Genomic DNA, 26,317 nt, shown 5'->3' with positions numbered 1-26,317 from the left:
TGCCAGCACAAAAGGATGGCGTGGGTGAGGACTCAGAGACAAAATACAGGTTGAAGGAAATATTTTTGGTATATCCTTTTTGCTGCTTATCTCAGAGTGTTTCTCAGCTCCTGGTGACCGATTGATTTCCCCACAGACCATGCTCACCCAACAGCTTCACACTTTGACACACAATCCAGTGTTTCAAAGAGAGCGACTACTTTTCAGTGTATAAAGATATGGGGGCACCAAGAAATTCTGAATATCTGAGTATTATAAAGTGCCTAAGCTTCAAACAGGACTCAAGACAAAATAGGGTGATTTTCACTGCTGCTGCAAGCCTAGCACAGCGCATGTTGGAGAGATGTCTGGTCTCTTGGATGGAAGAAGAGTTTTCCAGGCATTCAGATGCAACCAGAAGCTCCTTTGCATAAAGCAGAAGAGAAGGAAGAATCCTCCAATCTCAGTTTGTCCTGCAAGTTTCTAAACCCACCCGTGCCATTTAAGAATTGGGGGTTTTTAGTGTGTTGGGTTTTTTCTTCCCCTTGCTAACATTTATTCAACTCAAATATGACTAATACATGCGAAGAAATTCTTACTGTGAAAGAGGCAATATGCTCTTCCTTCTGAAAATAAGTAGCTCTTAATTATACTTTCCAAAGAACAGCAACAATCAAGAAACAAAATGAACAGGGACAAAGCTGGTCTTTAAATTTCATTTTAAGCCAATATTCAGAGTACAAAATCAGACTTAGTGGAGCATGAAATCCTTGTCCGAGTCACTGATTTAGGAAAATAATCAAAAAGTGTTTCATGGTTTCATCAAAACATATATTTTCCAATAATAAGCAGAGGATTTTGCAGGGTGAATCTACATTTGAAAAATTTCTTTCTGCACTGCTAAAAATACCATCTCTTTTGCATGCTTTTGATTAATGCCTTTAAAACATGAGTTTACAGAAATACACAAATATCTTTATGCCACAAGGTCGTGTATTTAAAATAATTAATTAGATAAATCACAGAAAACTAAAACTGATTTTTTCACAAGAGATGTGTTTAATGTTAATAATTTCTTCTTCTTTTGTCGAGATCATTTGTGCTGCAACTTGGATAGCCCAATATATTCAACTGTTATTTTATCTTAATTTATCCAGACAGTGTCTGCCCCAAGGGAAATATTTGAACTTTCCAGCCTTCACACATTGCAGCAATGGGAAAATACTAGCAACACAACCCATGTTGCTGAAACAGGTTACTCTCTCCAGTTAAATGATACCCATTCCAGTAATCCTGAGTTTTATAGAAAAAAAAATAAAATATAGAGTTTGCAGTATTTAATGATAAATGTTTGAGTAATATAAGAGCTAATTACTTAGAAAAATATAAAGTACTCACAAACCACAAAGGAACTGAAGCTGTTTGTTAAGCAAATTTGGAATTCTGCCTTGAATTCCACTTTCATTAACTGAATTTTTATTTCAGTTGAGCTGAAATTTTGTCCCCAGTTCACTGGGTGCATACACAGGCCTAGCTAGAAAGATGTTTCACTACAAATGTACACTTATTATGGGAAAAAATAATATTTTGTTTCCATGACACAACATGAAAAACATATAAAACTCACGCAAGGGCCTAAAGCAGCATGGAAAAGACCACCACTGAATACTGCTTATGGTAAGTATATCTGTTTAGATTTCAAATTTTTAAAATTCTAGAGCTCAGAAAGAAACATTAAAAAAAAAAAAAGGAAACAAAAGAAATTTTCTACGCAACTGAAACTTGAGTTCAAAGTTTTGTTTTGTAAAATGATCAGTATTTGCACTGACAAAAAGTAAAAAATAATTTTTTCTACGCTATCTTCACAACTGGAAATATTACTCCTCAGTTAGAGTACAGCCATATAAACATTTGATTTGGCATTTCATTCAGCCAGTGAGGCAGAAATGTCCAACAGGGATGATGGAAAAATTAGCAAGAGGATAAAAAAATCTCTCAAAGTAGATCAGCTGCCAAAAAAAAGGAAGAACTTTTTCCAGCAGTGACTGGTCTGTTTTAAGAGATTCTTGGTCTCTGCCCTTCAAAATGCTTGCTTATACCTCTCTGGATATTTCTGTCTTCTTGGTCACTCAAGGTTGTTGACATATAATACCAGGGAAGATAAATAAACAAAACCAGAAACTTTCAACACAATGAAAGCTAATCTGATAATTGTTCATGAAGAGAACAATCCAAGTGCCATTTTAGACAGCTACTTCCTATTTGAAGGACTTAAATGAAATTAAATTGTTACTCAGGTAAACCAGCCAAGCCATACAAATAAGCAGCATGTTGTATCTGCCCCTGGTGTGTGTGCCAGTGAGGCAGATGTGTGAGATACACACAACCTAAATGTGATTTAACGTTTATTTTAGTGCTACTGGATCAGCTTTTGCAGAGTATAAGTGACCTTTGGATTAATCCTTCCACATCCTGCATGATATCCAAGTCATAAACTATATCCAGTAACTATTAAGATAAATCAGAATATTTGTGAGAAAGTCTCAAATACTTCAAACTAAATTCTAGAGTTTAGATGCTCTTTTACTTCACCCGTCTTATATCCAGAGTTTTTTTTCTTTCATTATTTGGGATAGGAGGAGATTTGACAGAGACTTGGCCAGTGTGCCCAGCAATATAAAAACAGCATCAGAATTCTTATATAGATTAAAACCTGAAAGCTTAATAATATTTTACTATAATTTCCCAGTCCAGCTAGTAACCTGTACGGTCTCCAAGTCATTCCACTTCTGTCTTCACCCAAAAGTTAAACTATGCATCAAAACCTGAAAATGTTTTATTACATACTGGAGCTACAGGCAGATGAAATTCAGTTTTACTATTCCTGAAATTTGTTTTACTGTTTTATCCAACTATTTTCTCTCCAATACTCATAGCAGCTAAACCCTGGGACATGATATTCTTTGTAGCACAGTATGCCCACAGTTTAACATGTAAAACAAAGGCAATGACAGAAGAAATACAGTGTGTGACACTTCTGTGTCTAAATATATATACATACACATATATATATACACAAATTCTTTCTTTGGTATTATTGAAATGCAGATTTAAGATACTGAAGGGCTAGTAATTGGTTACAGATTTATGACTGGTTTGCAGTTTTCAGTAACAGTACCACATGCAAATCTCTGAGCTGTGTGATTCACTACAGCTCGAAGAATATACCTTCTGACAAAACCAGCTACCTCAACTTCTCATTTTATGCAGCTTATAGAAAAATTTCAGATGTGACCCAGTTATGTCACAACCATTTTCATATTGTAATCCTCTGAAAAGTAACTATATAAAAAAAGCACCTTCTTACTCATCAGATCTACTCCCTGTAGATAGTCAGGATAAGATCTGCTGACTTGGTTACAAAAATAAAGGCACTACTACCTATTAAAATTTCTCCTAACCTTGCAAAACTAACACAGCTGAGGAGTCAAGGGAGATAAATTCTTTTGCATTTTCAGTGGAAATAATTATTTAACAGTGCAGTATAGCTCTAAAAGAGCTTATCAAAGATTCTGAGTTGGATCAAACAAGAGCAAAAGCATAGTTTTGCCTGCACAAACATTTTAACTAACAGATGCAAGCAATAAGACATAAATTTAGCATTTGGTTAGGGATTAGGTCACCATTGTCCATTGGAAATGAATTGTTTTACATGAAAACCAGGCATTTGTTACACAGAAATCAACAGAACTCTGTAGAAGCAATTTTCTATTCAATTTGTCTATTATTCATCTTTCTTCACTTCTCAGGTTTGCCTTCTTGCTTGGAATTTCAACAAGACACTTGGATACTATTCTACAAATCCTAAAACATGGCTCCTTGATTTTCACTTGCTAGTGCTAGTTCCTGTTCCAGTTCCTTGGCTTGATTTTACCACACTGCCAGACTCTGAGCACAGCAAACCAATATGCCAAAACAATATGTCAAACCAATATGCTAATACCACCAAAGCTGTGCAGCCAGATCTCAATAAAATCTGAGATTGGCTTAACCTTAAGCAAACTTACAGCGTGAATAGGGGAACTTTCTTTGAGGGAAGAGTGGAAACAATTGACACTTAAAAGACAAACAGGCACCAAAAGCATCTGAGCAGCAAAGTGTAAACTTAAAAGTCCAGGACGAAAAAAACTCTCACTATCTTCCTGAAACTAAGCTGTGCTTACTTTCATCTTGCTTCTGCATGTGAACAGAAATCCCTTTTTCTCATGGTCTAATCCCAGCTGCCAACTAAGCACCACACATTCACCTTCCTGCTTTAACCCCAGCAGGATGGGGGCAGAGAATTGCAGGGAAAATGGGAGCAAACTCATGGGCTGAGAACACTCATAGGGTTTCATTGTGATGAAAAGATAAAACAACACAGAGAACTAAAACCCAAGAAAGGGAAGTGATGCAACCAACCAGTGGTCCTGCAGCCAACTTTGCTCCTGGTTTTAGTGCTGAGCATGACGCCACAAGCTGTGGGATGTCCCTTTGGTCAGTGGGGTTCAACCCACTGTGCAACCCCAGCCTCCTTGCTGGTGGAGCAGTGTGAGAAGCAGAGAAGGCCGTGGCTGTTAAGTGCTGCTCATCAATGCTGAATGCATCCCTGCATTACTAGTACAGTTTCCTGCACAAATCCAAAACCCAGTCCCACACCAGTGAAAATTAACTCTGTCCCAGCGAAAACCAACATACTTTTCCATCAAGCAACATTACCAATTACTCAGTTACTCCCATCTCAGATTCTTTCCTTTGTGTCAAACTATTCTGTGTCACATTTCCCCACTTTTTTTCTGAACGTGTATGCTTTAACCATCTCTATCTCACTTCTGTAGCTCTTGAGTATCTAACTTCATTTTTATCCTCTCAAAATAAAATCTGACTAGTGCAAAGAGCTTGCTGACTTCAACCTTATTTGCAGCTAGAGATTTTTCATAGAACACCTGCTTTGCTATATGTAACATTACAACACCTGAAAGATACTGAAGTAATAAAAGCTGGAGGCAATTTGGCAACCTGGAAAATGTCCCAAACAACGAAATCACAAAATTGCTAGCATTAAGTAACTTTAAAAAACATACATTTGTTTTAAAAAACCCACTCTTTTAACATATTTTTTCTCTAAATTCATCAGACATTCTCAGTTTATGGTTTTACTTTTAGTTTTTTGCAAATGAAGCTGGAATATGCATTTTCACAAGATCTGAGAAATATTAGGAATTCAACAGAAAAAAGTGAGTTTGAAGTAACAAGTGTGTGAATACTATAAGCTGCTCCCACTCTGTCCTAGAACAAAATGGAAATGAGACATTAAAAGTGTACAAAAATCTCGCAAGAATGATTTTCACTTAGATTTTCTTTGCTGTCACAGGAGTATCAGTATATTATCTAAATACAGAGCTATCTAAATCCATATATAAATGTACCAAATGTCACAGAGAACCACATTCATCATTATCCTTTGATAAGGATCCTCTTTGCAAGGATCATCTTCCAGAGGTGCACACCTGAGATTAGGCAAGAGGCTTAAGCCAACACTTTCAGTCAGGTTTAGTGAAAAAGCCATAGGGAAAGGTCAAACCCCCTCAAGAAATATTAAGGGTGCATATTCTTCATACCAGAACCTCTCAAACAACACATAGTCTGAAATAAAACCTTACTCAGCCATCAAGAACATAACCAACATTGATACTAACATTACATATATATAAGTATCTCACCACCTTCTCAATTCCATGGCCTACCTTTCCCCAGAGTCTCAGGTGAAGGCTGCAAATTATCCTCTCCGTGGCAAACCTTCCTGACATTTCTCAAAAGGAATGCAGCCACAAAATGAGTGCTGGGAACTGTGTTCCACCATGCTCCCTCTCCTATTGTTTAATACGGATCATGCCCCAGCTTGAATCAGGACCTTGGTGGGGAATAGATGTTGTATTGCACTGGTGGCATCTGCACAGAGCTGCCTCTAGATGAGGCCATTTGAATCTAGGGAATGGGATACAACAAGCAAAAGTATTGGGAAGTTAGGAGCACGACATCTTCCCTGCACACTGCAGGATGCTTTGTCCTCACCTTAAAACTTCCTGCCTTGAAACATCTAGAGAGGAGCCCCACCTTTCCAATAAGGACTTGATGGCCCCACAAGACAGCTCAAGTACCAGTACAGGACACATCTGAGACACTTGAAGGAGCCCAGAAATTCACCCACACTCCACTGCACAGCCTCTGTCTGACTTTTTTAATGGCCAACCTCTCAGAAACCTATATGAGAGAAGTCCTACAGCCAAGGCTCCTGCTACCATCTACCCTCTGACACACAGCAGACACATCCAAACTGCCTAGAGGCAACAGTCCTAGGCCAACACTGTTTCTCTTCTGCATGTCCTCTTATGCTTCCTTCATTTTCACACAACTTGGATCATTCACAACAAAAATTTTACACTGAGATTCTGGGGATACATTTATAGCATAATTTTAACTTTGCATTTTCCGAGTTTCCAAAGGCAACTGTGGTATATAAGATGGTTTTTTAGATGTTTTGTACATACAGAATTTTATTTGTAGGACAGGACAGTGAATGAGGAAAACTGTAATTACCCATGTCATTATAACTCTTGTTTTGGAAATTCCTATGACACATTTCAATTAAATTTTAAAAGTTAATAATAAGTGTTTATGGTAAGTTCTCAATGGAATTAGCAGAAATCTTAAGAGAATTTATGAGTTCCAGTAGAGGTAGTATGCAGATGACTGGAAGAATTTGGCCAGAATCCTTGTTTTTAAATGCTCCTACTCTCCAGCATGGCCATCTCCAAACCACCTACTGGAAAAAGTCCCAAATTGATTGAAGCTAATTCCTCAAACTATATCAGGCAATTGTCTGGCATAGGCTGAAACTATTGTAGAGAATAGTAATTCAACACCAGGGACATAGCTCCAGAGCCCAGGAACATAACCTGGCACTGTTTAATTATTATCCCCAGGGGTAATTATCTCAATGATGGGAATAAATGCCTCGAGCAGAGTGAATCAGGCCAAGACTTATAGAGTATGTGGTCTATGTATTTGTCTGCAGGGAAGAAACTTCCCAGCAACTAGTAGTGACACAGTGCTTCCTCTGAATTTTTGCATAAAAAGGCTAATAGATTTTCCCCACAAATAACACACCTAATACACAACACATCTTCTTCATTCAAAGACCTAAAACTCTCACCTAGACTCCATAAACATTATGTCTCAATTTACTCATTAAAGTTTTTCTCATTTTCAGATCTTGAGAAATGTGATCCAGATGTTCTCATTCAGAGAACATCAGGAAATATAATTACCTAAGTCTACTGTGTCAGCTAAATCAAATTTTGAATTAATTTCCCTCTTTTCCTTTTCACATCAACCAAGTAGTTGTCCTTACCTGTGAAGCAGAATCATGCCTGTGACTTCTCAATCAGCAGTGAAAATGCAGAATTTCTCTGAGCAGCCTTTCATTTCACATCCAGTTATCCACCAACTGGATAATCAAACAAAGACTTTTGCTTTTTCTTCATCCTTTGGAGGAATTCTTGGTCAGTATCTGTCCCAGTGTTCTTCTTCTTAAAATGTTCTTTGCTGATTCAGCTGCAGTGAAGTCTCAGTAATAAGAACTTATTATTATGCTAACCAGTGTCACCTCGGATTTTTTTCTTTCTATCTTCCAGTCTGTTGGGGTTTAGGGTTTTCCCTTTTGTCTCTTTCTCTCAGGGCATCGCCTGGTGCCAGCCAGCACTGAAGGGAGCTCATCACCCAAACTGGCTGAGGCTCCAGCTCCTCTTGCCGTGTGCCAGACACTGATGGTGGTAGGACCCTGGACAAGCCCCAACTGTCAGGAAAATCCACAAATGACAGGGGTTTATGTCTAGAAAGGCAACAGAGGAGTTATTCAACTTTATTTGACTAAAGGGAGAGTCCACTGGGGCACGTGCCCACGGGATTTTCTCTCTCTGTGTTTCTGAGGGCACAGTCTCCTTTTACCCTAAACTTCTGGCTGCATGCTGGCCTCCTCCTTTCCCCACTGGCTGAGGTACCAGGAAGGGACAGCTTCCTCAACTGCCTATCATGTATTCCCCCCTTGAACCTACTGTTTTACCCCAAAATTCAGAGGTTCAGGCTTGTGCAGACCCCTTTTGTTTCAGGAGCCAAGTGGTTTGGGCTCTGCAACAAACCTGCTGCCCAAAGTCAGTAGGGCCATTAAACCCATTTCAAAGATGTTAACATGCACACCTTCACCCAAATTACGTTTAAAGTCATTAGCTTTCCTCTCAGGACTGAACTCTGTATTCCATGAAACGCTGCAACACTGATACAGCAGAAGCCATGACAAGCAATGTAACATTGCAAATACTGTCTCATTAGTGTTATCACATTAGTTGGAACTCATTCCTCAGCATTCAGGACTTTGATAAATCACAAAAATGACTGTACATAGCTTTTAAAAACGGAGCCTTTTGCATCTTGATGATGAGACAAGTCTTTCCAAATAAAGTATAACTGGAAATGGCTGGTCATAGTCGATCTGCCCTCAGAGTAATTATTTGCAAGTTACAGCAAAAATAATGATATGGGTTTTGTATAAAAATGCGCATTTAATTTCTAATGTTAATGTATGTTGTAGCAACCAGGTTAGCTTGGACGCTAAAATGAAGCATCAATTCAGGTGGCATCTAAGTAAATATATGCAAGCTCAGGCAGAGATTTACGATTTACTACTGATACTCGGTTTAACAAAGTTCTTCCCTCTGCAAGGGAGGAACACTCCCAGACGATAACATTTCAGCGGGAGGTCTGATAGCGACCCGCGGCTTCCCGGGCAAGACACGGTTCATTCCCATTCATAGGATGGAACTGGTTGAGCGACACTTCACTTTTTTTTTTTTTTTTTTTTTTTTTTTTCCCCTGGGCGCGCGTGCGCTCCACACGCTACACGCTTTCCACAGCGTCCGGACACCTCAGGGGCAGTGAAGAAGCGGCGGCCGCCGCCGGGCTGCAGGGAAGCGTTGCTTGGAGGGGCAGACGGGAGATGCAGGCGGCAGAGCCAGCAGGTCCCGAGGGACAGCACGGAAGGACTCCCGGAGCGCCCGCTGGGAACCACAGCGGTTCCCAGCGCTTCCCGCCGCTTCCTCCCGGCGCCCGCCTTCCGCCGGGGCCGCTCCCGGTTGGCTGCCGCGCGGCCCCACCTGGGCCTGCGTGGAACGGCCCACCGGCGGCACGGGGTGGGAATTAACGGCGCGCTGGCGCCTAACCGGGCCCTTTCCGAGGCCTGGTGCAGCGCCACCCCCCTGATGGGAATGGTTCGCCCCGATCACGTGGGGACGGCGGCGGCGCAGCGCCGGCGCGCGACTCACGTGCTGCGGGCGGTCATGGCCGCGCTGCTGAGCTCCGCCGGGCGCCTCCGGGCGCTGCGCCCGCGCCTCCCGCCGCTGCTCCCGCCGCTCCTCCGCCCGCCCACCGCCCCCGCCCTCCCACCCGGCCCCGCCAGGTGAGACCCCGCGCCGCCGCGCTGCCCGGGAGGGTTGGCGGGGCCGGCTGAGGCTGCGCTCTGCACGCCCAAGGGCACTGCCGGCCATGCCGCCGGGCCCTGCGGTGCCGCCCGCCGTGGCTGCCCCGGGGGCTCCGAGGCAGCGCTCAGCCCAGGCCGGCCCGGCGGCCTCACCGCGTGTGCGCGGCCTCGGCGTGAGCGCAGGGCAAAGGCCGAGCGGGAGCCCTGCTGCTCCCAGGCCTCCGGCCCGGGCTGCCCGCGCTTTCCGCCACGCTGGGCTCGGAGCGGAGCAGAGCCCTGACCTCCGGGGGACGCGGCTGTGGGGGGACATGCCGTGTGCAGGGGCACCCAGGAAGAGGGGAAGAATAGAGGAGATAAGCAGTGATGGAGTGAAGATGAACATGCCGCTCGGTGTTCTGGTTATAGCTGTCAAAGCGGTGATCGACCACGGGTCGGACTCGATGATCTTGGAGGTCTTTGGAACCTAAATGAGTCGGTGATTCTGTCACTGACTCTGGGCTTCCTCTTCGTGCCCTCAGGCTCTGCTGTGTCTCTTGTGATGAGGCACGGCTTAATTGCTTCGCCATGGTTTTCTCTCCCTTCTCTCACTCAGAGAGGGTGGAAAACTCAGCCTGTGCTGCCCACCTGTGTGCATCCCGGCTGCGGTTTTGATAACATTTAAAGGTTTTGACCACACTTTTGTGTGGTTGGCGCCCTGCGGGAAGTTTAAGAGACACAAACCTTCATTAACACGTTAATACAGACACGCACAGATTTATGAGATAAGGGTTTAGGGCTATCCAAGTTGTTCTTTCTCTTGTGTCATGTCACGTCCCTGGTGCTCCCTCTAAGCCAATGTAACTTAATTCCTGGTAGAAAACTATAACAGTTTTCTGACATTCTAAATAGATAAATATATTCAGCAAAGGACTTGGTGAGTTCCAGAGCTTGTTCAGAAGAAGGGATGGGAAAAGACAAGAATCAGAAATGGAGAACTCCTAGAGGGAAGTCTCACTGTCAGAATAAGGGCATTTTTGCTAATTTCTCCACTTTTAGTGCTTATTAGTCTTACTTTGGGGCTGTTTTATTGGTAGCCTGGCCAAAATGTTACCTGAAAAAAAAAAGTTTTCTGCGATCTTTAGCTATTGAAGTGCATTAGATGTCAACAGATGCTAAAGTTGGTGTGAATGATGGAGTAGGCCAGTTAGGGAAGGACCAGGAGTATCTGATTTATGGTTGGCAACAGAACCACACAGTTAGCTAAAAATTATCAATAAACCTTTCTTCTTTCTAGTTACTAATTCTTGTTTTACTCAACTGGAAGCTTAATTCCCCACATTAATTTGTTGTGAGAAATAATATTCACTGAAATTCATGTGTGACTTGGTGAAGGACTAACTGATTCTTTGCCCCTAGAACTCCATTTCTAGAAAGAGCTTTCGGAGTGCTTTATTTGATATTTTGGTTCTTACAGCTGGGGTTTGACTTATTGGTTCTTTCCCTCCCAACATTTTTTCCTTACACCAAATTATGCTTAATTTCAGATATAAATTTGGTTGTATAGTAATCATGCTGAAAACTTTTTTGTAATTTTTTGTATATTCCTCCTGCCCAGTAATTTCATTCCTAAGAAAAGTTTTCACTTAAAATCTCTGTCACACTTCTGTTTGTGTGTGTTTAGGCATCCTAGTGCACAAGCATGAATTAAATAATGATTTAGCATGATTAAATAATCTTATTTAATTTTTTATCTTAAGTAACTATTTATTGCTTTTTTTTTTTAAACTTAAGCTTTATTTTCTGGAACTGGAGCATCTTTGAAGAACTAGTCTGGCATATGGACAACATTTGGGCTTGCTGTTCTTGCTGCTTAGGTTCAAGATTATTTTGAGAATGAAATGCAGTGTATTTGGAATAGTAGGGAAAGACACACCCAGTTAGAAGATTAAATAAATAAACAGGAGTAATCTAGCATTTTGCAAGATAGTTGTGTAAATAACTATGTTTCCATGTGCTTGGTATAGTTACTTTAGCATTGAACATGAGGAACTCAGTTCAGATGCCAGTCTGTGACTACCATTACAGCAGTGGTTACAGAAAAGTTGCAAATCTGTGAACTTCTTTAGAGATTTGAAAGAGCAAGCATCACATTCATGCCGAGGTTTTCTCAAAAGCATCATTATTGCTTTGATTTTAAACCTAAGCTTCTTCAAGCTGGGATAGTAAATGCAAGTCCTAATGATTGAGAAGCAAGTCAGATTCAAGACATATTTACTCTTTCCCTTGACCACCTCTGCTATGAAATGTGAAATATTTTGAGCTACATGTCATCACTCTTCTGCCATGCAGTTTTATTAAAATATGACAGACCAATACGACAAACTTCAGATATACAACATCCGCAGTGCACTGATTATATGGTACAAATGGTTCACTAGGGGAAAAAAAAGCCTGAGTTTGCTGTTAGTATCTGACGGTCAAGAATGGTTTAACAAACCTCTCCACTGACAAGCATTTAGAGTAGATTTTTGAGTTAATATCAGGATATTTTGGGGGAACTTTACATGCTGTAAGTGGTGATGTTGTGGTTTGATGTTACAGCTTTCTACTGTGGGAAAGTTAGCGCTCAGAAAAAGAGTGTTGGCTCCATTCTTCCAACCCTCCTGTTGCTGGCCACCATGTCTGGCTCTGGATCAGGGAGGGAGAACAGGGAAAGAAGAAGTTAGGCTCCTGAAGTATATAGACCATGGAAGTATAGCTGCGGAGGAAAACCAAGGAGAACCAATACAATAACAAAATTAAATCAAACTAGCAAACCTGCTCCAGTGTGGGCTCTCCTCTCCTCCTGCCAGATCCCTGCTCCTTCACAAACTTGTCTCTGTGTTTTGAAAACTGTATTCAGCTTAAATCCAAAAGACAGCCCTGTCCTTGGTACTTTGAAGAAAATTAACTCTAACCCTGGCAAAACCAGCACAGAAGGTACTTGTAAGAACTCTTACCTTTTCATCCATTGTGCTGTGTTTCAAGTATGTTGGTAAGATGGGAGAGTGAAAATATCCTTTTAAAAAACATTTCAGATTGGGGTGGAGGGGATATGGATTTGATTGAATCATAAATTAAAGACCCAAATGATGGCTTTAGTGAATGGTGCATTTTAATTTTATTTTTTTTAAGATAAGCTGCAAACGAGTTCTTTTTGGCTATTCACTATCATAGTCAGCAATCCATTACCAATGGACAAAAATGCAGAACTGAATGCTTAATGAAAGCATAGAACTGAATGCTTCATTACACTAGTAAAATGATAGAGGGAAGAGTCTTCAAATGTGGAGGAGGCATAGAGTAGACTTACTTTTCATAATACTCTGTTGTAATAAAGTTGCACAAGCTGCACTGTTGTAGTGAAAATGTTTTAGTGGTGGATATAAAGTGTAAGTATATGCCTAGATACTTCCCAAGAAATCACAGAATCTTAGAGGTGTTAAGGTTGAAAAAGACCTCTAAGGTTATCAGATCCAACTGTTGACTGACACTGCCACTTCACCATGTCCTCAAGTACCTCATGTACCTATCTCCTGAACACTTCCAGGGAAGGTGACTGAGTTCCCTGGACAACCTGTTTCAATGCTTGGCACCCTTTTCAGTGTTTTCCTAAGTTTTTTTTCCTTTGAGTTTTCCCCCAAGATTCTAAGTGTACAAAGCAAAGTTTTTCTCTTTTACCTCTTGTAAATCAGGCAATTTTTTAGATATTCTCCAAGAAACACAAGGTTGGTCAGTCTGCATGGAAAGACATTAATTTTTCTGTCTTGTAAGATCCTGCTATATGTCGTTGAAGCAACTATACAGTGGCCTGAACATTGTGGCCTTTTTGTATAGCTCATCATGGCTGACACTACAAATATTGTTTAAACATGCTGGGGTCTCAGGTGGTATATTTAGTGTTATGTTTACTGAAATTAATGTTAGCTCTGGAGCGTTTTTATGTACACTAATGGAGTCTAACTCAAGTTGGCCATGACTTTATTTTGAGAACTCTTTAATGCAGTTTTTGCCTATTTAATTTAGAAAGAACAAAATATTCAGTATGTCTTATAGAAAAAGCACCAGCTTTTTTTTGGCTCTGATAAGGGGAGGCAAATATCTAATATTCATGATTAAACATGTGGTTATCTTCATACATTTATACAAATATATAAGTAATATATGAATAAATATGTATCTGAATATATGAATATAAATATTTTTATTATGTCTTGAGCTGGTCAAGTTTTACAGAAAGCAGCCTTTTGGCTACTGCAAGGGAAAACATGAACATCACCTACTTTTTGAGTTTTGGGAAAGATTGGACTTTTTTTACTCAAGCTGGTGTGTAAGATATGTTCTTATAGGAAATGAAGGCACTACTTAAGTCTGCTCTAGCAATGTGGAAGACATAAGTATGTGGAATTCCTACTTAAACTCTTGTAAACAGAAGAATTTTACTGGTTGACTTTGGTATAAATTTCTCCCTGCACTCTTCATCTCTCCATCAGTTTTTCTGTAAGTTTATCTTCAGCTGCTTTCCCAATGTTGTAAGCTAAACTGGAGGTTACCACTTGTTTTGGGATTACAAATGCACAGTGGACCTGTGAGGGCTGCAGCTGTAGAGACAAAGCTGAAAATGGTCTAAAGGCTCCAGTATCTGAAGGCTGCTTCTAATCTTGTGATTGTGGGAGATGGAGAGAGATTGCTTCATAGGGCTCAATATATCCTTTTGAGCTTCTCCCAGTTCTGAAGCATGCTAGAGAAAAATTACACGTTTTGGGGAAGAACCAGATTGCTCATTCAAACAGATCTGAAATTTACTGTGCAGCTTTATGTGCTTGCAAATAAAGTGTTTCATATAGAGAAAAATCTTAAAATGCCATCTGAAGGTAATAGGTGAAAGTAAATACTTGACACTCATAGCAGCTCTTGGGGAAGTATGTGTTTTGTTGGGTAGCATTGCATTTAAGTCTGAAAAAAGTTAAATAATTGAGAAAATGTGATTACATCATAAAACTGTGTAATCGAATATCTAGTACTGAGGCAGGATCAGAAATATAATGTTCATGCATGATAGTTGGTTTTTTTCCCCCCCCTCCTAATCTTACTGTAGAGGCTTCCAAATGAGAAAGCTTGACTGAAGTATCCTGTTCAAATATTTCGTTAAAATTAATATTACAGCCATTAGTGTTGGTTATGTGATTCCTGATGGATTAGGTTCAGTTGCTTCTGTGTTTGGAAAGTGGGATGGGATAGATGTCCTTCGGGTCTTTTATATTTGTCTTTTTCCTGAATAAGCACACCATGATGAAGAGATCATTATCTGTATTTTAGCTATATTCCTATTTTTAGAAGTTGAGAATTTGGAGTGTTTTTGCTGTGTGACATTTCATGCTTAGCAGTGTCTCATTTTCAATGCCCTCTGGGCTGCAGTACTTAGCCATTTGTACCCCACCTTTCATTTCTGCATTTGTGTTTTGTCCAAAACATACAACTTCTTGTGTTGTGTGTTGAAGCTATTATTGTACATGAGTTGTGCCAGTTGTTTCCTTGTTGGATTAGGAGATAGCATCACTTGGACTTCCCCACAATATTCCCAGTTGCAATGAACCACATTTTAATTTTGTATACATACTTAAAATTTGTGTTGCCCAACTACTGTGCCGGTATTTTGCAACTAGAAGTACATTGTATTTCCTTGTTTTGCTTATGAGTAGGTTGTCAGGTAAAGTGGTACCAAAAACCTGTATATCAGTCTGTATTTTTTATTAGGCTTCTGTTTTTCCCTCAGCTTCCATGGATTTTTCAGAGTAAATCCAAAGGATTTCTAATCTCAAATGCAGTTTGAGTAAGATCCAGTAATTTGCCTTCAATATATCTTAACGTTTTCAGAAATTGAGTAATTCTTCCATCTTCTCACCTACACCCACATCTTGTTAAAATTAATAATTATAGTTAAAATTTACAGAGGATGGTTGCAATTAACATTTTTTGAAAACCAAACAGTGTATGAACTGTCATTTTTTTCCTGTGAAGAGGTAATTTCTAAAAATCATCTTTATTTAGCAACCCCTCTTGCTGCCTTTTTAGGTCACTTCCTGACTGAAATGGTTAATGTGGCCTTCTTGATTTTTATCCTTGCTTTTTTTCTATTCTTCTTAACTGTGTGTTGTTTTTCAGCTTCTGAAAATTAAAGATTCTTGATGCATGGCTAACTGCCTTGTTTTGTTAGCTTCTTCTTGTGTTTCATGTGGAGGTTTTGCTATTAGTATAAACTTTCACTCTGTTGTCTAGTGTGTTCTCCTGACCTTTGCCTGGTTGCCTGAAATCAGACCTAATGCTGTGTCCCTTAATTTGTTAAGTTTGTATCTTTTTTGGAAGCTGACTTTCTGATCTGCTCAATCTTTCATTTTATGAAATAGTGAGCTCTTTTTGTTTCGTTTTCTTTTTGAAGTTGAGTTCTTAGTTGATTTGTAGTGCTACATACCAGATTAAAACCAGAAGATGCTACAACTTCATCCAGCTTTTGAAGCCACAGTTATTTTTAACAAATTCTTATTCTAGGATTGGCTTAACACTCCACAGCACCATAGATAGTGCTAGAAGTGTAATTCATTTAAATGATGAAGGCCTATGGTGAGGTACACCTGAGTCTTACACCAAACATATTTCAAATAGATGATGATAATTTAGGTGAATGCCAGTGAAAGTTTGAGTTTCTCAGATTGTTTTATAATGTCACAATGTTTTCAGCTGTCTGTCTCAAAATGAAGCTCAGACTCCCATACTGTCATTCCTTAAAATGTCTTTGATCAGTATAAATTAACAGAGGCACCAGTACCATATTTGCTAATATCGGGGTGGCGGCTGTAAATAGAAATGCCCAGTTCTGCTCACCTTTCAGAAGGTGAAGTTACTGTATAGAAGTAACACTTTCATATAAGTATATAGGGTTTTACAGTGTGCAACTATAGCAATTGATACTATAGTATTCTACACTTAGGTTATAAATAGCATCCTGCTAAATGCTAAGCAGGAGAGTTTAGTAGCAAATGAAACTGCAGAGTCTTCTTGTCTTCCAGCTTATGTTGAACATGCCCGTACTGTTTTTATCTTTACACTTCATCTGATGACACTGTGCGAGTACTTTAAAATATTTGTGACTTCTGACGTGGAGAATCTTACAAAGATGGTTTCTTAAAACAGTGCAGGACTTACCAATTTGTTTATGGTTAGAAGTGTGCTATATGTCATAAGATACTGTTCAATAATTTGAAAAATAATATAAAACATTAGCAGGTTTTTATAGGGAAAGGCATTTCAATCCTAATCTGAAGTTACTATAGTTTTGTCCACTTGTGCTTGGATTGTTAATGGAAACTAAAATGTAAATTTCTGTGTTACAAATACAGCCCTGTGTTGCTGCAGCTTCCAGAGCATTTCTCTAACCTTTCTGGAAGTATTCTGGAAAGCTTTCAAGTAGCTCTTTTAATAGGGTATATAAGAGTGGATGGTACTGGTTTTTTTTATTTATATATTTAAGAGAAAGATAGAGAACTTGCAATCATTAAAATTTCATTCTAGCTGTGTACTGGCTAGCTCCAAGTTGAGTATTGCTATTTATGTGTTATTAAGAAGTTATTTAAGTTCTAGACATCTCACTTGTTAAATCCTGGAGGAGTTAAAATTTAGTATCTTTCTGTTCTTCTTACCTTGTGCTACTGGATTTTATGCTAATTAGTCTAATGACTTCTGTTTTCCAAAAGTACCCTGTGTCTGGTTATAGGAGGAAATAGAAGGCGAAGAGGAAAAGGAAGGAAAGAATTGGGGAAAGTGACACTCTTTGGAATACTTTTAGTGAGACACGTCATTACTAGTAGCAACAAACAAGTTTAATGTTAATTTGACAAGGTACTTACCATGAAAAGTAGAGGTTTCAGAGTTTTTTCCTTTTTTGTTTGTTTTTATTCTTAGCTTCTCTGATTTTAGGTACCTTTTCTTTCTCCATTTCTTTTTACTCCTGGTTAATTCTGGCGGTTTGTGGACATCATGAGCTGTTTCCAGTCTAACCTGATGGAACAATAATTGTATCTTTTTGTAGAAATGGATAAATTGGTATTGTGCTTGGTTAGTGGGTGAAATAAACTCACAGAGGGATCTGAATAAAATGAGAGCTAGCTCAAAGGGATTGGTGGGAATTTGCATCTATCAGGAAATGGAACTGTGACTGAAGGTGGGAGTCTATCCTTTTTTGTCAGTTTTTCTTCCCTTCTTCACTTACTTCTTCCTTATCCTTTCCCTGGAGAAATACCATGCAGATAGTTAGCTGGACTCTGGAATATTCTTCAGGAGGAAACTTTAGAAGATAAGGCAATGTAAAAATTGAGTGCTTGCAAAAGGTAATGCCAAATAGTATTCCTGTTCTTCATTATTGAAGGATTTTTTAAAAATCAAGTATCATCTATTAAACTGATGTCATGGCTCCATTAGGAAAGAGATTCTGCTTCAGGCTACTTCTACAATTTATGGCCTGCTGGGTTACCAAATCAGGATTTTGAACAGCAAGGAAAAAGTTGCTCTTTTGGGCTACTTTCTGCTCACAAGAGGCAACCAGATGGTAGATCACCAGTCTGTACTTTGTACCCCAGTGATGATTTTGCTGCCAGTGCTTCTGAAACATAGAATTGCCACCAGTAAGCTTTTCTCCCCCACTGGACTTCTCTCCTTGGGCCTTAAACTGTGACTGTTAGATGAGAAACCAGCCAGGAGATAGACCTGTGAGAAAGCTTCAGGGGCAGGAAATTGTTTTGTAGAAAATGTCAGCACTCCTGGCTTTTAGGCTGCCATTTCACAAAATGTGGAGCCATTACTCTATAGCACGCCTGGAGCATCTGTAACAGCAGGGAGTATAAATTTGGGGTTTTGGGGTTTTTTTAAAACTAGTCTAGAAAGCTTACAAAAATTTAGTTGAAGTGTTGTCTGAAAAGGCAGAGATGAGGAAGGGCAATTTCAGAAGTTGCTGGATCTTGTTTTTGCCACCCAGAAAATATTACTTTTTTTTGTTGGAGGAGAATCATCTGCTTTATTTTATGCAGTTGTAAGAACAGTTGAGAACAGACTTCTGAAATGCTTGTGTAATAATAATTTCACTTGCATAGGCTGTTCATAACCTTGGTGTGGCACATAGTCCATTTCTTTTATTTTTATGTGTATGAATTTGTTCTTTAAAAAGAAAAAAATGCAAGCTTTTTTTGTTGCTTTGCTGGAAATAAAAACACTTTCTTGTTATGCTTCTTGTCATATTTTATTTTGAGAAAATAAATGTTTAAACAAATCTGCTGTTGATTTCTGGTTTACATGGCAGAATGAGTGGATGCTTCATGCTGGTTATTGTCAATTCTGTAAAATGTGGAATGAGCCTGTTGGTGTTTAAGCCATTGTTGTCTAATACACCAACCTCTGCATTAGTTCTTGTGCATTTTAATTGGCAAGGCAGGTATGATTTGCTACCTTGATTTCTGGAAGATCTGTCTGGGACTGTTCTTGAGGTTTTTCAAAACCTTGTGACATCTTTAATGAGTAGCTGTAATGGGACAATAGAGTTTTTATAGCGCTTGGATGACTTAAAACTTTATATTTTTGTGGGAATATTACTTGAACCCTTTAATTCATGAGGTGAAACTAACTGAAAATCTCAGAGGAACATGTCACTGATAAAATGTATGACTTGACTTCTTAAGTAGAAAGACGCTGAAATGAATCACATTTGTTTATTTTAAAATGGAATGTTCATCAGCAAGAAGTGCATTATCCTTTTGACATGCGACTAGTCTAGATCCAAAATGACTCACAGAATTGTAATCTTTTTTTTGTTTGTTTGTTTCTGTTCGAGCAGAAACATGAACCAATTAAGATTCCTTACACTTGCACCTCAAGAGCAAGGCACTGTCAAAGAAGAACCAGTTTCAGAAGTTCAAACCAGACCAACCTGGAAGTTTGATTGGGCATTAAATAAAGTGGATAACTCTGTCAGAAAAACTGGCCGCATCCCTAAAGCTCTTCTACTAAAAATCTTCCAGGAAATAAGCAAAACAGGTAAGTTGCTTCCAATTAAAACTAAATTAAGCTAAATTTCAGGCTACTGTTAACCAAGGAAATGAATTGAGTGTTCTGATCTGTGTTTTGTCTTTGAGTGTTGTTTGATCTGCTGTATTTGTTGATGGACAGGCTTTAAATGCTTTAGAGATACTATTTTGCTTTGAATGCTCATTTTAGCTTTTTCAAGTTGTCTTTTTTTCTTTAAGAATTTATAGATCTTACAAAAGCGTACTTTTAGGGTATGTTATATTGCCTTGCTTATTGTCGATTTTTAATCTGGTAATGTGCTTTCCTCATGTAACTGTATTGTGCTCTCTGAGCAGGGATCATACCTGTCTCCTTTGCACAGTATATTTTTAAAGTGTCTGTAATGAACCATGCTGTCCTTAAGATGTTATTTGTTTTAAAATGGAACTACAACAGGGAAATGTGGAAGTGATCCACAAGTTTCCATGTTCCCAGGTAGTTGTGGTGACAAGAAAGCTTTATATTTTTTTATAATAAAATAAAACCAAATAACTGAGGTATTGTCCATTCTGACAGATTCAATACCTCTTTGGCTAAAATATGCAGGCTTCATTAGTATTTTGCAAATTAACTGCCACAATTGATGAGGTTTGGTACCAGTTATGATGAGTCAGAGATTTGAAGACTATATTTGCTAAGTACTATTGCCAGTATTTATCAATGGTAGCATGTATTGTTTTGCTAAGTTTTAAACTTTACTTTGTATTGCTCTGGACTGTAATGGCTCATCTAGCTGGCACTGTGCTTTTAAAAGTTTTGCATTCTGCTGTTTAAGGACTGAACCTTCAATTCACGTTCTTTCTGTTGAATTTAGTTTTTTTTTTTTCCTTGGGACATCCTTTCTGATTCTGACTGCTTTGTTGTTTTTTTGATGTAAACCTCTAATTTGTGAATGCAGGTTGGCAAGAATTTTGTGTCTCTAAACCTCTCTGCAAGTAGTTCTGCATGAACCTTGGGTAGTTCCACACGAAGTCATGCAGACAAAAATCTTCATAGCTTATAGGCTTTGTAATTGTATTTAAAAATAAAAGCATAGAACCTCACAAATGACTTTGCTACAGTGTAATTAGAATAAATGGCAAGTAGTACCATATGAAAAATTTAGAATATTAATTTAGTTTATTAATTAATAAGGAAACTACTTTAGCAAAAGAGTGGGAAGTTAGTGTTGATTTCTGCCTGTTTGTCTTGTTTTTCCATTTCGAATAACAACACACAAAACACCTGAAAAAGGTGTTTGCAGTAGATCTTGTACATCTTTCCATGCTCACACTGCCAAAAGTTTTTTACTTTCTTTTCCCTTTCAAGATACTAGGTTACTAGTACTTGCTGTACTGACATGAAACTGAAGATGTGTTGTCATTTTCATTGCATGGAGTAATTGTGTGCAGGGATTTAAAAGCTGATAAATTATGAATTGATGATTATACTTGATAGTATGCTGCTTTCTAAAGAAAATCTGATTTTTATTTGAAATTGGTGAGTTTGCATCTAAAGATGGGAGAGAAAAAAATACTGTCTTCAGCTGATTGGGTCATCTGTGATAGATTCTGCAGTTCTGCCTTTGCCTCAGGAATAGCAATGAAGTGCAACAAAGAGATGAGTTTATAGTTAACTTTTTTGTCATTCTGTGACTAGTACAGTAGTCACAAAAGGCAGATAATCTTACAGTTCTTCACTATTGTCTAAATGAAAATTTTCTTATTTGTTACGTATTAAGCATAGGTGGAACTGGAAATCGAAGTTGACATGTGGAAATGTCTCTGACTACCAGTTCTGAAATTGTATTAAATTGGTATGAAGTGTTTTGACATTTTAGAAACTTTCTAGTAAGTTATATTCCTGTTAGGATGAAATGATCTTGAGTTGGGAAGTGGAAAGTATTAGATAATCTAAGTTTAGGAATTTTGTGTTGTCTTCTAACAATTTCTGCTCAGCTAAGCTCATTGTTGTACTAAATGGCATATTTAATCATAAATCTTTTTAGGCTAGTGCACAGTAGTGCCAGTTTAATCATTCGAGTATCCTGTTCATTTAGGTCTTGGAGAAAAATCTGTTTTATAGAAAATGTTTAAATATTTTGGTAGGTCAGTCTCAAATCTTCTTTCTAATATTGAATGCATAATTATTTATGAAGAAATTTGTCTTTTTGTTCTACTTGCAGAGTGTCCAGGGAGTAACCAGATCTTGCTTTTGTTGCAAAGTTGTGGTGCTGTCTTACCAGAGTTATTGTCACCTGAAAGAACAGAACTGGCCCATATGATATGGGACAAGATGAAAGAACTTGGTACGTTGGGTCTCTTAGTCCTTCTTGCAAGAACAGTTCTCTCTTTGTAATGAGAGACAATGTATTTTAATGATGTTTAAATATTAGGTTATAACAGGTTGTTCTTACTACTGAATGAACAATGAATTTTATCATTCAGATGAGAGACCTGTTTCTAATTCTGGGGGTTATAGTGACATCTAGGGGTGTTAATCTAAAGCTCTAAAATCTAAATATTTTTTAAGATACTTAAATTGGACTTTTGCTTGATTTTCATTATTGAACTTTTCTGTTAAATGTTACCCTTATATCTGCGGGGGTGGGGGAGTGAGTATTCCTAGTAGTATTCCTCATAGTACCAGCTGTTCAGCTATTTTATCAGATGATATTTTTATTGTGAGTGAGTAATGTATGTGTAGATAGTGCATAGGTGAATGCTTTTTGATAGTAGCGTTGCTGAATCTGTAAAATAAATACAGCTGTAGAGACTGTAGAATAGCATGCACATGAGCATTGCAGTTACTGTGCTCTTCTTATGTTGTAGCCTTTTATAAACAGATGAGCTGTTAAATAAATGTCTGATACTTCAAAGGTGAATAAAAGGAAACCGTCTCCTAAGTTCATACAGAGTAAAATTTACATGAAATTAATTACCTGAGGAAGCTATGAAACTATTTTGAATTTAGAGAATCTACATTGACTGTGGTTGAAATATTTCCTTAGGTGCTGTATTTGATACAAGCCATTACAATGCTTTGCTTAAAGTCTATATTCAGAATGAGCACAAGTTTTCTCCGACAGAATTCTTGGCCAGGATGGAGGAAGCTAATGTGAAGCCCAATCGAGTAGGTACCTTTTTACAGGATCTTCATTCTTAATAGTAGTTTCCATTTCTTGAATGGAGATAATTAACTTCCCCTTTTTGTTTTCTGTAGGTTACATACCAAAGGCTGATTGCTGCTTACTGCAATGAGGGTGACATTGAAGGAGCAAGGTATTCTTTTGCATCTGTGTTTAAAGGGATTTCCACAAAATCTGTTTCTCATATTCCCTACCACTGATGTTAAAACTGATTTCTGTGTAATTCATGGAAATTGAGCAAAGCAAATAAGGGTTTTACACAAGTATATTTTAACCAAGCAATGAAGAGCAATTTCCTGGAAACTGCCGAAACCTACGCAAACAAAATAAAAATAAGTGATAGACCAGTGTGTTCAAATCAAGCTGTATTCACATTGCTCAGAAAATAACTTGTTTTTTCATTTCTAGAGCCGTCATGAAAAAGTGTGAGGTTATGAATGCTTACTGCCTTTGTAAGAAAATGGCTACTGGGAAAAGCATTTGAGAATGAAGTGGGCTAAGGAGCAAATAGTAATAATTCTGATTGTTGTTGTTGTTAGACAGGGCTTGCTGGGTATCTCTCTAACAATTTTAGCAAGGTGAAGCTGTAACAGTGTGATTGAGGGGCATGAGAAATAAGTAAAAGGAAGATAAAAATAAATAAAACCCCACCCCACCTTGTGTCTGCATGTTCCAAAGGCAAATACAAATTGTGTTATATTTTGCAGTAAGATTCTTGGATTTATGAAGAGCAAAGATCTCCCCATTACTGAGGCAGTATTCAGTAGCCTTGTGAAAGGACATGCAAGATCAGGGTAATGTTTAATACCTTTTATTCCTTCTGTTTACTTTTAACTTTACTAAAATATAAAGTGATACTGTACAGAAAAAATTGCATGCTGCAGAATAGTGTGATGGTTTTGAATAATAATGTGGAGAAGACTATCTCTACATTTATGAAGCAGAAAAGCTATTTAACAAAGGAAGTAGATTTTTTTCTTGTCTGAAAATCTTGTATTTCAAGATAAATTACTGTACTTTTGTAGTGTTTGAGAGAAAATGTGCTGCACTTAGTTCTGAACTTTATAATCTGTTAAAGTTGAAAGAGTATTTTAAGTAATACAATTATTAAAAAGATTCGCACTTTCACCTTTCAGGATTTGCTTCGTTAAAATAAGTTTCTCTAAGCTTGTTGCAGTCTTTGTTTCCAATTCTAATTAATGTAGTGAGGAAATGTAGAAGTCGCAATAAACATCATTATGATTAATTCTACTGAGGGTCTTGCTTTGAATTCTTTTAGAGATATGAAGAGTGCAGAAAACATCCTTTCAGTGATGAGGATGGCTGGTGTTGAACCAGGTCCAGACACCTATTTATCACTGCTGAATGTGTATGCTGAGAAGGGTGATGCTGAGAGCATCAAAAAGGTATTGCAAATTTGAATTTAAATACAACTTGTTTGATCTTTTGTTCAATATAACTTTGGAATGCTTTCTGTCCAGGTAGAAGGAGTAAGAAAGATTTTTATAATTGGTTTCCTACTATTTCGAAGTAATTAACAGATTTTTTTTTTTTTTAATTGGAATTGAATAGCTGGTTAACTGAAAGCAATGTCATAATTTCTGAAAAATACTTGTCTTTTAATAGTGACATTTCACTCTGGGAAGATAGATTTGTCAGTGAGCAATTTAATAATTCAAGGTTTTTTTAAAGACAGTGCATGTGGGATATCTATGTATTTATTTGTGAAAATACAAAGTAAACCTTGGTTATTCTGTTGCCATTGAACCATTCTTTGGCCATTGAAACCACAGAATCTTTCCAGTAAAAATGAATTTTTTTTGAGGACTGATATGAACAACTTACATATTTGTAAGATGAGGCTTCCTTGCAGCCCTTTGTGTAGCTGATTTTTTTACAAGTATTCTCTCTTACTTTTTTTTTGAATCGAAGAAATAATCACAAAGGAATAAGAAAAGATCAAACCAATTTTCTTAAGTTCTATCAGGAGTTTAATCAGATGCAGAGGACCAAATGAAGGAAGAGGGTATTGGAAATATAATTTTCTTCTGTGACTTAAACAAATACTCATCAACTGACATTCTTCCAAACAGTGACAAAATGTTTGATTAGTCATTCTTCCCTTTACAAAGTAATTTCTTTTGAAAGTCATCTCACAATGAGACTACCTCTGGTGTTTTCTTATATTATTGGATATTAGAAAGAAATATGTTATATCCCTTTTAGTTGTCCCTTTATACAGTCTAAAGGTGTTTAAGTTCCTCTTAGTACTTCTTGAATATTTTTTCACTCTACCACTCTGTGGATTTTAAAAAAGAAAAAAACCCAGGGTTTTGTGTTTGTTTGATTTTAAAAATACTCTGTTTTGAGTGTTAAACTTATTTTGGTTTTACAGACTCTAGAGCAGATTGAGAAGACTGAAGGATACCTTATGGACAGGATTCTGATACAGGTGATTTTTAGCCTTGCCAAGGCTGGATATCCACAGCACATCGAGGATATTAAAGGACGCATAAGATTTGAAAGGGATTTAATTCCAGGTATATCCTTGATTCCTATAGCAGAGTGGAGAGAGAACACTTTTTTCCTTTTTTTTCTTGTTTTGTTTTCTGTTTTTGTTGTTGCTTTTCCTTTTTCCAAAAATAGGTAATTTTGTCGTTTTGTCTTGAATACTGAGGGAAAGGAATATTTGTGCCATTGTGGATTAATTTGTGTGTTTGTGTGTTTTAGATTGCAATTTATGAAATCTAAATATGAAACAGTTCTAATAATTTGCATACCAAAATATATCTTTTTTTAATTTCTAAATTTCAAATTTTAATTTAATTTCTAAATTTTAATCCGATTGATGACTGTTAATTCATCCATTGTTTTCCTTTTTTGACGTGTCTAGAAATTAGTTTATCTTTTCCTTATCCTTATGTCATGCTGCAGTGGTGATACTTCTGTATTTTTTATCCTGGTCTTCTTATGGGAAAAGTGAATTTCATTGATAAATATAAATAATTCTGGAAAAGGTAGTCTCAAATTTGGGTTGTGAATCGTGTTTAAAAATATGTTAATGGTACTTGTAAAACACTTTTTTAGCTTTTGCTGATTTTAGTAGTTTAAGGTGAAAAAGTTGTAGGCATTTTATTGATACTGTTGTTCTCTGTTTTTCAATTTCTAGATGTAATGAACCTGTGTTTGACTCTGATAACTCATGGCTTTGAAGATATCAGCTTCAGCATTTTGAAGTCTTTAAGTCATTTATCGCGTGAAGATATGGACCAAGGTAGCTTCTTCTTGCAACATTGTGTAAATAGAGATCTGGTAAGCAAAATAGTAATACTTTTTTTCTTAATCTAATACTATCAGTACATTTATTTAGTTTAATGCAACTGTGAAGATTGAAAGTGATGAGTTGTTGTGCAGTTCTTCAAGAAGAAAAAAAGAATTTTATTATTTTGTGTCAACTTGAATAGTAAATTGAAATTCAAAAAGGAATCCTGTTTGGCTTATGTACTATC

The 26,317-nt window shown here is 37.8% G+C and overlaps 1 protein-coding gene across 1 annotated transcript in view; it reads left to right on the top strand.

Annotated features, from left to right (window-relative positions):
- Positions 1-9,513: 9,513 nt before the first annotated feature.
- The window catches only part of LRPPRC (leucine rich pentatricopeptide repeat containing), an 85,126-nt gene continuing 68,322 nt past the window's right edge, over positions 9,514-26,317 (top strand). Inside the window, exons 1-9 of the mRNA XM_033056362.2 lie at positions 9,514-9,532; positions 19,452-19,651; positions 21,846-21,968; positions 22,671-22,792; positions 22,883-22,941; positions 23,516-23,602; positions 24,088-24,214; positions 25,204-25,348; positions 25,978-26,120. Coding sequence (XP_032912253.1) covers positions 19,456-19,651; positions 21,846-21,968; positions 22,671-22,792; positions 22,883-22,941; positions 23,516-23,602; positions 24,088-24,214; positions 25,204-25,348; positions 25,978-26,120 — 1,002 coding nt within the window. The 5' untranslated portion in view covers positions 9,514-9,532; positions 19,452-19,455. The remainder of the gene's footprint in view (positions 9,533-19,451; positions 19,652-21,845; positions 21,969-22,670; positions 22,793-22,882; positions 22,942-23,515; positions 23,603-24,087; positions 24,215-25,203; positions 25,349-25,977; positions 26,121-26,317) is intronic.

Source organism: Catharus ustulatus, chromosome 3, assembly GCF_009819885.2.
Source record: "Catharus ustulatus isolate bCatUst1 chromosome 3, bCatUst1.pri.v2, whole genome shotgun sequence".
Classification (NCBI taxonomy): Eukaryota; Metazoa; Chordata; class Aves; order Passeriformes; family Turdidae; genus Catharus; species Catharus ustulatus.
Note: the sequence above shows the minus strand (reverse complement) of the source record. Positions and strands in the feature narration are given on the sequence as shown.